Below are 12,023 nucleotides of genomic sequence, written 5' to 3' on the forward strand. Positions count from 1 at the left end.
GGAGATTACTGTTTTATGTTAGGGCAATTCATCTAACAATAACTGCTTCGCCAAAGTCTGCTTTTTTGCATTGAACAAGTACTACTTTTATTTTATTCTATACTGTGTGCTTGTGTTCATCACTTTTACTTAATTAGCTTTATATTCTTTGCATCCTGTAGCATGTTTGCCGGTGGTTTGTTTTCTCTTTAATATTTTGATTGGCTTACAGTATTGTAGATTTTCTCATCTATAGGAAACTGTTTCTGAAAGTATGCACTTTGCACTAAGATTTCCATCCCTATTTCTTTCCAACTTAATGCACTAAGCATCACTTTCAGATTCCTCTGCTTCTAGGAGTCTAACATATTTTCACCTTACGGTTTCTGTTCCTTGATAAATTTTCAAGTATGTATTAAAATATTCACGTTTACAGAAGCTATAGCCTTTATCTTGTCCTTTCAGGCAAATATTACAGTTCCTTATTTTTCAACAGCTTCGCAAAGGCTGAAAAATTTGCCTCGTACTTCCCTCAAAGCCAAACAGTTGCTTCAAACTTCATCTACAAAAAGAGGTAACTACGGCCTCTTACTGAGTTTTACATTTCAGCAAATGGTCTAACAGTTAGTTAAATCTCATATCTTTTGGCATACTGAGTCAGTGATGTTTATAGGGCACGTTTTAGTCTTTTTTTTTTTTTTTTAAATAAACTAATGTGGATTTATTCTCTGTTACTTGGATAAATCCAGAAGAAACCGATTTTCTCCAGAGGTATGTATTGGGTTGCTCTACTGAAAGGAATAAATGATATGTAATATTTTCTATTAGAGAATTTATCATGTTTCTTACCAATCTAAAACTGAAGGTCATTGTTTAACTTAATATAGATGAACTAATAAATGCTTAAAATGAACCAAATGCCAGACATTTTGTGTGTAAATTTCTTTCTTCTGACTTTTGGATATACGTATCTGTAGGGTGAAATGGGAATGCTTTCACATTAGAAGTTGGTAAATGTTAAATCACAAGTTGTTGCAGTGAACTGATAATGTTTGAACTGCTTATGGGAGTAGTAGCTTTTTTCGAACTGAGAGTTAAAGGTTGGACACCAAAGCTATCATATTGGTTTGAAGAGATTATATTAGATGTATGGGCAGCTAGAAAGAAGTACAATTGGAGAAATACCGTGGAATTGCATAGACCAGCAGTAATAAAAATGAACAGAAGCCTCAGAGGAAATGGGTCATAATAGATACAAGCAGTGGGGATAGTATTTCCCCTGTCCAGAACATGTAGATTTCCTGACCGCTTCAAAACTCAATAAGTAACAAAGATATATGAGGAGGATAAAGTATTAAAGGACATTATGTGGAAAGAGGAGGTTTGAGATTTGATTTGTTAAAGAAAAAGATTTGGTTAATATGGGTATTGAAGTACTGAAATAGATATTTTAGCAAGTTCATTAGTGTGTAAGTGTTTTGGTAATCATTTGGATTAAATATGACTTAAGGAAATCATTTTAGATAATAGAATCTGAAGGAAAGAGAATAGTCAAGTGGAAATGTTGGATACATGAATATTTGTGTTTTGAATACCAGAAGTTGATCAGAGCCCTCCAATATAGATGTCTTCTGGTACTGTCAGATATAACCGACTGGATATTATATGTTCTTTTGATAGAAAAGGTGACATACTAGGAATCATTATAGAAAAGGGTCTTTATAGAAATTATTTGAGGACCTTATGCTTCTTTGTTTTTGAGACTTCTAGATATTTTTGAGTACTTCTGGGGCGTGAGAAATAGGTGAAAACAGGAGCATGAAAGGATTGTGGTATCTAAAACAGCACAAATCATTACTATACCATAATAAAACAGAGGATTTTAATTTTGTATAAATTTTGTTGTATGTCTCTGTAAGCTGCTTTATAATTTTGAGGGGCATCAGGTAGATTTAAATAATTTTCGGTTTTTACTTAAGGAGTTTTTGCTATTTATTAGGTTAATAAGATCAAAACTTCTGGCCAATTTTGTTTCTTTTTTGCTTTTGCTCGTGGAGGTTATGTATTTTTGTGACTCTAAGCCACCAAACTCTCACCCTCTATGAAAAGATGGACAGGAAAACCCAATCTCATAATTCCTGGTACCTTTACCTACCTAGTTGACTTAGTAAAGGGAAAGTTTTGTATGTGTGTGTGTTGGGTTTTGTTGTTTTATTTCATTTTTTTAAATCTCTTATTTAACTTAATCCAGACTCATATTTTTTGGTTGGTATTATGGCTTTGGGATGATCATTTTATACTACTAGAAATTCTGAATCAATTGAAAAACAGACACAGATATACAATAGGATTTGAAATACTAGGTTAATAGTGCCTGGCTGGCTCAGTTGGTAGAGCATGCGACTCTTGAGTCTTGAGTACAAGCCCCATGAAAAAGAAAATATTAGGTTAATTACTGGAAACGTTGAATCGGAGAATACCTCCTGGATCCAAGGCCAAGTGGATTTTCTAATTTTTCCTCATACCTAGATTTTGAAAAAGAGGAGTCTGCATTGGACTGTGTGGTATTCTCTATAAGAATAGGGATGTGAGGCAGATGAGATTCAGATACCGTATGTTCATAGGTACCTTTGGTACATTAAACCTGGACTAAAGACACATGGACTAGATAGTAAATTGTCACATAAATCAATTGTTCCATCATGGTGATGAGCCTATAACATCTTCTAGAAAGTTGGTGTACTTATTTTAAGGACTCACAGGATCATGGGAAGAGGGAGAAGGTGGTTCCCTTAACAATTGGAAATATGATCACTTTGATTTTAATTGCATTTAGTAGTAGCTGGAGTTTGAATATGGGAAGGGAAGTAAAAGTGTATTGCTTGGCACAAGGAGACACGTCATAAACATTTGTTGAATGAACACAGTCATGCCACTAACTCAAGGAAGCCTGGACACATTCCTCCGCATTTTCTTCTTGCAAGGTTTTTTTGTTTGTTTCTTCAGCCTATTTCTCTCTTTGAAGAAAAGAAAAAATCCATTGTGTATTGTTAAGTCTTCATAGGCATGACTGCTTAAACTGCTTTGACAAAGAGATATTATTCATTCCTCCTTGTTGGGAACACAGCGAAGAGGAAATAAACAAAGTAGAGACTTCACCAAGTCAGAAGGAAAAAGTGAAGACTAGTTAGAAAAAGTGAATGTATAGATCAGGACAAATTCATATGTAGAAACGTACTTTAGAAGGAGAGAGGCAACTAAGGACGGAATGTTGGTTGTCCAGCACTGCTTTAATTCACTATATTTTGAATATTTAAAGTGAAATAAGCAGTGTTTATAAGAGGCCATATTGATAGGCGTTTAAAATGCTGTTATCAGACTATCTGAAAATGGAGAACCTAGGAATTTTGCCATTAACTTGGATCCAAAATCTAAAATTTCTTGTATTCTCTTTTCATCAACTCACAAGTATTTATTGAATCTGTATCATAAACAAGATTACTCATTATATGCTTTTCTTCCCCCCGCCTTTCTCATCCTTCTTTACTTTTTTGTCTGTTATAGTTGTAGTCAAAGCCAGCCTCTGCTGTACAGAGTTTTTAGATATAGTTAAAATGATAGGAGTAGCTCCCCTTCCCATGATTTTGCTACATAAAATTGAGAGAATGGGAAGAGAGAGGGTGCAGGGCTCCCTCCAAACATACAAATTCCTGTTAGTCATTTCATGCTATTTTTGGAATGATAATTGAATAGATTTTACTTATATTTAGAGTTGATAAGTTTTTCTGTGATTTTCCAAGATTATATTTTCTTCTTTAGTTATGTCTTGACTACATGGTTTTTTTGCTGAGAAAACCTAGGTCAGAATTTTCTTTTCTCTGAAATTTGTGCCTTTATTTTTCTCATTAAATATTGACTGCATTTTAGAATATTTAAGTTACAGTCTGATTAACCTCATTATATTTTGATTTCTCCTAGCCCCCAAGTTTATAGGTAAGGCAAAAATGCTGCTACCATGAGAGGAAACACTTTTTATAATAGTAAAACTATAACTTAGTGCACTTCTTTACTTTCTAGTTTTTCCTCAGGTTATACATTAACCCTTTTAAAATAGTTCTCTCCATATTCTGAGATTATAGAACTTTTTGACTTGTCCTTTCATATACTCTAGTACATTTTTCTAAGAACTTAAGATTAATAAATTTAAAAGGATTTCTAATTTACAAATCTGTTTATTTAAATTTGTGCTATTTTAAAGTATAACTCAAATTCAGAAAACCACATAATATATACAGAGTTTAATGAAGTATTATAAGGCAACCCCCTTGTGACCACCATTCATACCAGGAGACTCTAACTTGCTGCTTCAGAAACTGCTTCCAAACACAGTCCTCTCTTGACCTGCTCCCCCAGAGTAGCCTTTCTTCTGAATTTTTATAGCAATCACTTCCTTACTTCTCTGTATGATTTTTATCATCCAGTAATGAAACTGTAGTTTTGCATCTTTAATATATGTCTTTTTAAGTTTCTCTTAATTTATAGTTTTCCTCCAACTCGTTACTCCCCCTTGTTAAGTTCATTTGAAGTTCATTTGAAGAAGCCGCTAGATCATTTGTCCTGGAGATGTGGATGTAGATACACAGGCTGGATTTTGCTGATATCTTTCCATGTCATTTAGCAGATTTTTCTGTATTTCCCATAAATTGGTAATTGGATTTAGATGCTTAACTGGATTCAGTTTTGCTATTTTAGGGCAAGAGATGTTGCCCTAAGGTGTTGGTGCTGCTTTAGCCACAGGTGCATAAAGCAAGATTGCCTCCTTTTTGTGATATTAGCAGTCATTGATACTTAATGCCGATATCCTTACTTTATTAGGTATTGCAGAATTGGTTTATTTCAATTCTAACATTCCTTTTTTTTTTTTTTTTAATGTATATATAAAAAGAAATTTTTTCTTTGGGCAGTAAGAGAGAATCCTAAGCAGGCCCTGCCCTTAGCACAACAATATACTTTCATTAGAAAATTCTGAATAAATGCATATTCTTTCTCACTGTTTTACCAGTTACAAAATAAATTGGCAATTTACCATCTTCCAAAGGTGACCAATATTTTTCTTAAGTATTTATCATTATGAACTTACAGATTTAAATATTTTTTATGTGTTTTGATTCATTCTGGATATTTTCCCAACTTTGGTTCTTCAAGTTGGCTCTCAAGTCTTTTTTGACACAGCCCTAGTAGTCTTTGATAAATTCTTGCCAACTGGTATGGCACATTTGTACATGTCCTGCCATAGACCTGTATTTAGTTGTTTTTCTACAAACTCCTGATTTCCTTTGGTAGGAAATGGTATTTCAAAACCAAAATTTGAGGGGATATATATATATTTTTTGTTCTGTTTTGTTTTTGTTTTTTTAATGTTTATTTTTGAGAGAGAGAGTGTGAGCAGGGGAGGGCCAGAGAGAGAGGGAGACACAATTCAAAGCAGGCTCCAGGCTCTGAGCTGTCTGCACAGAGCCCAATGAGGGGCTTGAGCTCACAAACCCGTGAAATCATGACCTGAGCTGAAGTCAGATGCTTAACTGACTGAGCCACCCAGGCACCCCCAAAATTTGAGTTTTTATCTGTACTAATTGCTACTAGCTTGATCATTGTTTCTAGATCTTTTTAGTTACTAGAGCTAATAAATGTATGTGTTTACTTGTGTTTGATAGTTTTTAAGATTGAATACCTTCATGAGTCCATGCTAATACTTCATATTCAAATTCAGGGCTTAAGGGTAATTACTTAATCTCTTCATTTACATCTGTATCTTTATCTTGCCCTGAGAATCCTGTCTCTCATCAACACGTAGAATATCATTTATTCATTCATTCATTCATTCATTCATTCATTTTAGAGAGAGAGCCCACAAGCTGAGGAAAAGGGCAGTAAGAGAATCCTAAGCAGGCTCTGCCCTTAGCACAGAGCCCCACACGGGGCTCAGTCCCACTACCCTGGGATCATGACCTGAGTCAAAGTCAAGAGTTGGATGTTCAACCAACTGAGCCACCCAGGTGCCCCTAGAATATCTTTTAACAATTTGTTTTATCCTATATTATACACAAAATCTGGGGAAAATAGTAGCATAGTACCGTACAATATGATTACTGAAAATAGTCTATAAAGCCTTTTGCATATGCTCACTCCTTTTTTTTAAATGGCTACACTGTATAACATTATCAAGTTAAATAGTTATTTGTACTCTTTTATGTAGCTTATTTAGTCTTAGCTGTACATTTAAATATATATTTGATGCTTACTGCTAGTGTGTACATTATTGTGCCACCAATCATTTTTCTTGTTTGAAACTCATTCTCTAGTAGATTCCTTAAAAAATTATAGGAACAGTATCCACTCCCTCAGTTTTTGTTGATGAAAGTTTGTCTGCCCTTTTTATATTTGAAATTAATGAGCTAGATATGAAATCTTTGGCTCATAATTTCTTTCCTTGAATGTCTTAAATATATTACTCCATTTTTGTCAGGAATAAAAAGTTGTTTCTGTTACATCTATTTGTTTTTTTTTTTTTTTTTTTTTTCTGGATATCCAAAGGATGTTTTCTTCTCCTTTAAAGTTTAATAATTTATGAGAATATTTCTTAATGTTGGTCATTCTGAGTTGATTTCCCCAGATATGTGGTATATTCTTTCACTATGGAGTTGCACATATATTTAAATTTCAGACATGGTCTTTGAATTATAGTTTTTAATACTCTTTTCTCTTGCATTGGCTTTCTTTTTTGTGGGCACTCTTGTGGACATATGTCAGATGTTCTTTGCCTGTCCTCTGTATCTGTTGCCTTCTCTTGAATCCTTTTCCATCTTTCTTATTTCTCTTGTTCTATAAAAGTTGCTTTTCATTGTCTATTTCTCTTAAAGTATAACCTGTCACATATGGTGACTCTTGTGTTCTTACTGTCTTAGACTTCATTTTGGAATGATTTATGTCCAATTCTTTTCTTGTTTTTCTTTTTTTTTTTTTTATCATTTATTTATTTTTGAGACAGAGAGACACAGAGCATGAACGGGGGAGGGGCAGAGAGAGAGGGAGACAGAATCGGAAGCAGGCTGCAGGCTCTGAGCCATCAGCCCAGAGCCCGACGCGGGGCTCAAACTCACGGACCGCGAGATCGTGACCTGAGCTGAAGCCAGACACTCAACCCGCTGAGCCACTCAGGCACCCCGAGATATATTATTTATAAAAAATTCTCTGAATATTTATCAAGAAGCTAAAAACAGTACATAGTTTACTCAGTTACTCCCATTCTAAAGTGCCTCTTGTAGTTTTTAAACCTCAGAAGACTTAACATTTTTATTAAATGCTTATTAAAAGACAAAAATGAATGTTTTAAAAAATATGAATCCTCACGTCACTCACCATTTCATTTTAGAGGTGACTTAAATACCGAGGTTAGCATTCTCAGTCATATGTCAGTTTTATAAATAGAGTTCTAATTCTTGCTCTGAGTAGATAACATGCCTTCTTCATCTGATGCTTTGATTTAAGTATCCAGAATTAGTAAAGAGAAATTATAACCTATTGTCATAATTTGGGCAATAGAGCCTAATTTGATCCCTGTGTTTTAGTTAATTTATAAGGATGGCCTAGGAAACTGTCTTGAGTGGCATTGTTGAATATCTTTCCAGAGAACTCAGTTGCAACAGGTTGAAAGGCACTAATATTCCTTAGATAAGGAAGGCACAGACATAGTATGCCTTACAGTTTGTGTAATATTTTACATTTTACCAACTATTTATATACCTATTGCTCATTTGATTTTCACAGCTAACCTGTGATATTTGCTGAGATTTCTTTGCTGAGCTTTTTTTAATTATTATTATTTTTATTAGATTTACTCTAAGTATTTCTTTTTGGGGGGAGCAATGCAAGTGTTACTGCATTTTTAATTTTGATTTCTGTAATTCATTACTGTTACTACATACAGTCAATTATTATATGTTAATCTTCTATCCTGTGACTTTACTGAATTCAGTATTTCTGGAAATTGCGTTCTTTTTGTATATTCCTTGGGATTTTTGATGTAACAGAGAATGTTTCTTTCAAAACTATATGCCTTTTATTTTCTTTCCTTGCTTATTGCACTGGCTAGAACTTGCAGCACTATGAATAAGAGTGGTAAGAGCATATATTTTTGCTTTGTTCCTGATCTTAGAAGGGAAGCAGTCTTTCACCATTAAGTACAGTGGTATTTGTAGATTTTTTGTAAATGCTCTTTATCAAGTTCAAGTTCCCCCATTCCTGTTTTTGTCAGAATTTTTATCATGAATATATATGTGTTGAATTTTGTCAGATGCTTTTTTGCATCAATAGACAGGATCATGTGACTTTCCTTTAGCCTGTTAGTGTGGTGGCTTATATTGATTGATTAAACCCCATTTGATCATGGGGTTTGATATATATATATATATATATTTGATATATATATATAATTTGATATATATATATCATTTGATATATATATATATAGATATATATATATAGATAGATATATATCTCTCACTGAGTATCACTGATACTGTATTTCTAGTTTTGTTTTTTCTGGTTTTATGTGTCTTTCTCTGACACCACTCATGCATTGGTGGATGAGTCTTGGGGGCATTTCATTACAGGTAGGTGGGAATAGAAGCCCAGTTTTTCTACTCAGTGTTTGTTGGCACCCAAGAGGGAGAAGCCAGGTGGGTGGAGGTCGGAGTTCTGGCTCCCCACTCAGTCTCCACTCACACTGTGATGGAGGTAGTCTTGTTACCACTGAGCAATCATCAGAGTCCTGACTCTCCATTGGACCTCCTCTGACTCCTACCCATGAGGAGAGGAGAGAATATCTGGTTACTATCTTGTCTGACACCTTCCTGGAAAAGGTGTTGTGGCACCTTGTTAAACCTCACAAGAAGGTGGAACCTCACAAGAAGATAGAAGTCTAGATACCTCACCAGCCTTTGCTGATGGGGATGAGAGTAGGGCTACAGTTTGTGGTGTTTGGCTGCAGTAGAACAGTTACCATCTAAAAGTTTTCTTTCCCAGTTCTTTGGCTAGAGAGAGTAGGCTTTTATTTTGTCTGTCACATCTGATGGCTTTTCCAGGTTGCCAGCTTTTTCAGCTCCAATCTGGGATATATGAAGCAAAAAGAAAACCCTAGCAACTCATTACCATATCATTCGTCTCATCCCAAAGTCCCAAGGCAATCTTCCTTTTTCCTCTCCACATCACAGTTTTCTTATGGCTGTTCTGTAATATCATGCCCAGGGTTTTAAATTATACTTAAGTGGGAGAAATAGGGAAAAATACATCTATCCCATTTTTTCCCAAGTGGAAGTCTGAGATTCACATTTTTAAAAAATTTCAGGAAATAATCATTTCCCTGGTATAACTATTAACAGAAGTTTTGCCAGAGGAAAAGATGCTTTTCACAAAGCCTATTTTTATTTTTTTTTTATTTTTTTTTTTTTAAAAATTTTTTTTTTCAACGTTTATTTATTTTTGGGACAGAGAGAGACAGAGCATGAACGGGGGAGGGGCAGAGAGAGAGGGAGACACAGAATCGGAAATAGGCTCCAGGCTCTGAGCCATCAGCCCAGAGCCTGACACGGGGCTCGAACTCACGGACTGTGAGATCGTGACCTGGCTGAAGTCGGACGCTTAACCGACTGCGCCACCCAGGCGCCCCCACAAAGCCTATTTTTAATATAAGGTTTGGGTAAGACATTCAAAGCATTATAGATGTATTCCAGTGCATACAAGGCTGTCCTGTAGAAATGAAACACTCTTAACTTCATTGTAACAGTTGCCATTAAGAAGGAAGCCCAGGGGTGCCTGGGTGGCTTGGTCGGTTGGGTGTCCGACTTCGGCTCGGGTCATGATCTCACGGTCCGTGAGTTCGAGCCCCGCGTCGGGCTCTGTGCTGACAGCTCAGAGCCTGGAGCCTGTTTTGGATTCTGTGTCTCCCTCTCTCTCTGCTCCTCTCCTGTTCATGCTCTGTCTCTATCTGTCTCAAAAAAATAAATAAACGTTTAAAAAAAAATTAAAAAAAAAAAAAGAAGGAAGCCTAGAACTCTTCAGTCAGCCCTCATTTAACAGATTGTCATTCACAGTGTTTTAGTGCATTTTTTAATCTGACCTCCTTGCCATCCTTCCCCGACTGCTCAGACTTTTCCAGAATGCTCTTTGAAACTTATGATCCTCTGAACTTTATTCTTGCTCCTATCTGAAACCTGCATCCCCACGAAAACAAAAACCTGGTTGAAAGACTCCCAACTATGGGAAAAGCTAGGACTAAAGATGGCTTTTATGGAGTTGGTACTAGGGAGCAGGTCTAGGCCCCATCCTTAGGTAGTGACTAGATGAATTAGAGCCTTGGTTACTCAGTAATCCTCCAGGAAGGCACTGAAACAACATGGGTAGAGACTAGTCTGGCAAGGGAGACAAAGGTGGGATTGAAGAGAATGGAACTGTGAAAATGTTTTTATAGTCACTATCTATAGAAAGGGGAATCTGGATTATGTAAAATAAAAAAAAAAATCTTCTATGAAGATCATGAAATTTGCTGTTCAGGGGTACTCAAGGCCCTGTGGTCATCTTCAGTTTTCTGCCAGAGGAGACTGTAACAGTTGTTGGGGACCAGGACATGATTGATTCGAGAGACATTCTTCTCAGCTATGCTGTACTGTGGAGTCCCTTTTGGAGTTTTTTTAAAGTCAGCTGTATTCAGATGGAATTTTAAACACAAAATTTGAATTTCAGCAAAAATACACATTCATGTAACCACCAGTATTGTAAAGTTCTAGAACATTTCCATCGTCCCCAAAAGTTTCCTTGTACTCCTTCCTAGTCAGTCCTCCCAACCTCAAGCAAATATCTGATCTGCTGTTGCCATAAACTATATTTGCCTTTTCTAGAATTTTATATGAATGGAGTCCTTCAGTGTGTACTGTTTTGTGTCTGGCACTTAATTCACTCAGCATAATTTTTAGAGTCATCCTTTGTATCAGCGGTCTACTCCTTTTTATTGCTGGGTAGTATTTTAATGTGTGGATATACCACAATTTGTTTACTCATTCACCTGCTGATGAATATTTGAACTGTGATCAGTTGAGTAGAGTGTTCTGTAGATGTCAAGCCAGTTCATCTTCTGTGTCCTTTCTGATTTTCTATTTGTTTTATCAGTTACCGAGAGAGTTGTGGTGTTGAAATATCTAACCATAGACTTTTTCCCCCATCTTTCAGTTATATCTGTTTGTTTCATGTGTTTTGTGCATCTGGTTTTGGATATACACAGAATTTTTATGCTCTCATCTGAATCAACTTTAACGTATGAACTCTATCTCTGATGGTAATCTTTTTTTCTGATAGTATAGACATTGCAGCTTTTTCATGATCAATTTGATCTGTTGTTATCTTTGTCCTTTTTCTCATAACTTACATTTTTATGTCTAAAATGTGTTTCTTTTTAGAGAGCATGTTGCTCTTTTCTGTGCATACCAACAACAATCACTACTTTTTCTTTTTTTTTTTTTTTTTTTTTTTTTTTTAATTTTTTTTCCCAACGTTTATTTATTTTTGGGACAGAGAGAGACAGAGCATGAACGGGGGAGGGGCGGAGAGAGAGGGAGACACAGAATCGGAAACAGGCTCCAGGCTCTGAGCCATCAGCCCAGAGCCCGACGCGGGGCTCAAACTCACGGACCGCGAGATCGTGACCTGGCTGAAGTCGGACGCTTAACCGACTGCGCCACCCAGGCGCCCCAAATCACTACTTTTTCATTGGAGTGATTACTATTCATATTTACTGCAGTTAATTATCAATATGGTTGGTGTAAAGTCTCCCGGGGCGCCTGGGTGGTTCAGTCAGTTAAGCATCTGACTTTGGCTCAGGTCATGATCTCACAGTTCGTGAGTTCAAACCCCACATCAAGCTCTGTGCTGACAGCTCAGAGCCTAGAGACTGCTTCAGATTTTGTGTCTCCCTCTCTCTTTGTCCCTCCCCT

At 36.1% G+C, this 12,023-nt stretch overlaps 1 protein-coding gene across 2 annotated transcripts in view; it reads left to right on the forward strand.

Moving 5' to 3' along the window:
* SLAIN2 (SLAIN motif family member 2) overlaps positions 1-12,023 on the forward strand; it is a 74,209-nt gene that overhangs the window by 54,568 nt on the left and 7,618 nt on the right. Inside the window, exon 7 of one of the 2 annotated variants that reach the window (XM_047090664.1) lies at positions 476-553. The exons of the other annotated variant lie outside the window; for it this stretch is intronic. Within the exon in view, the coding sequence (XP_046946620.1) occupies positions 476-553 (78 nt within the window). The remainder of the gene's footprint in view (positions 1-475; positions 554-12,023) is intronic. 2 annotated transcript variants of the gene reach the window in all.

Source organism: Lynx rufus, unplaced genomic scaffold (assembly GCF_022079265.1).
Source record: "Lynx rufus isolate CCGP_SWC_20201006 ecotype Redwood Valley unplaced genomic scaffold, mLynRuf1.p SCAF_3, whole genome shotgun sequence".
NCBI lineage: Eukaryota > Metazoa > Chordata > Mammalia > Carnivora > Felidae > Lynx > Lynx rufus.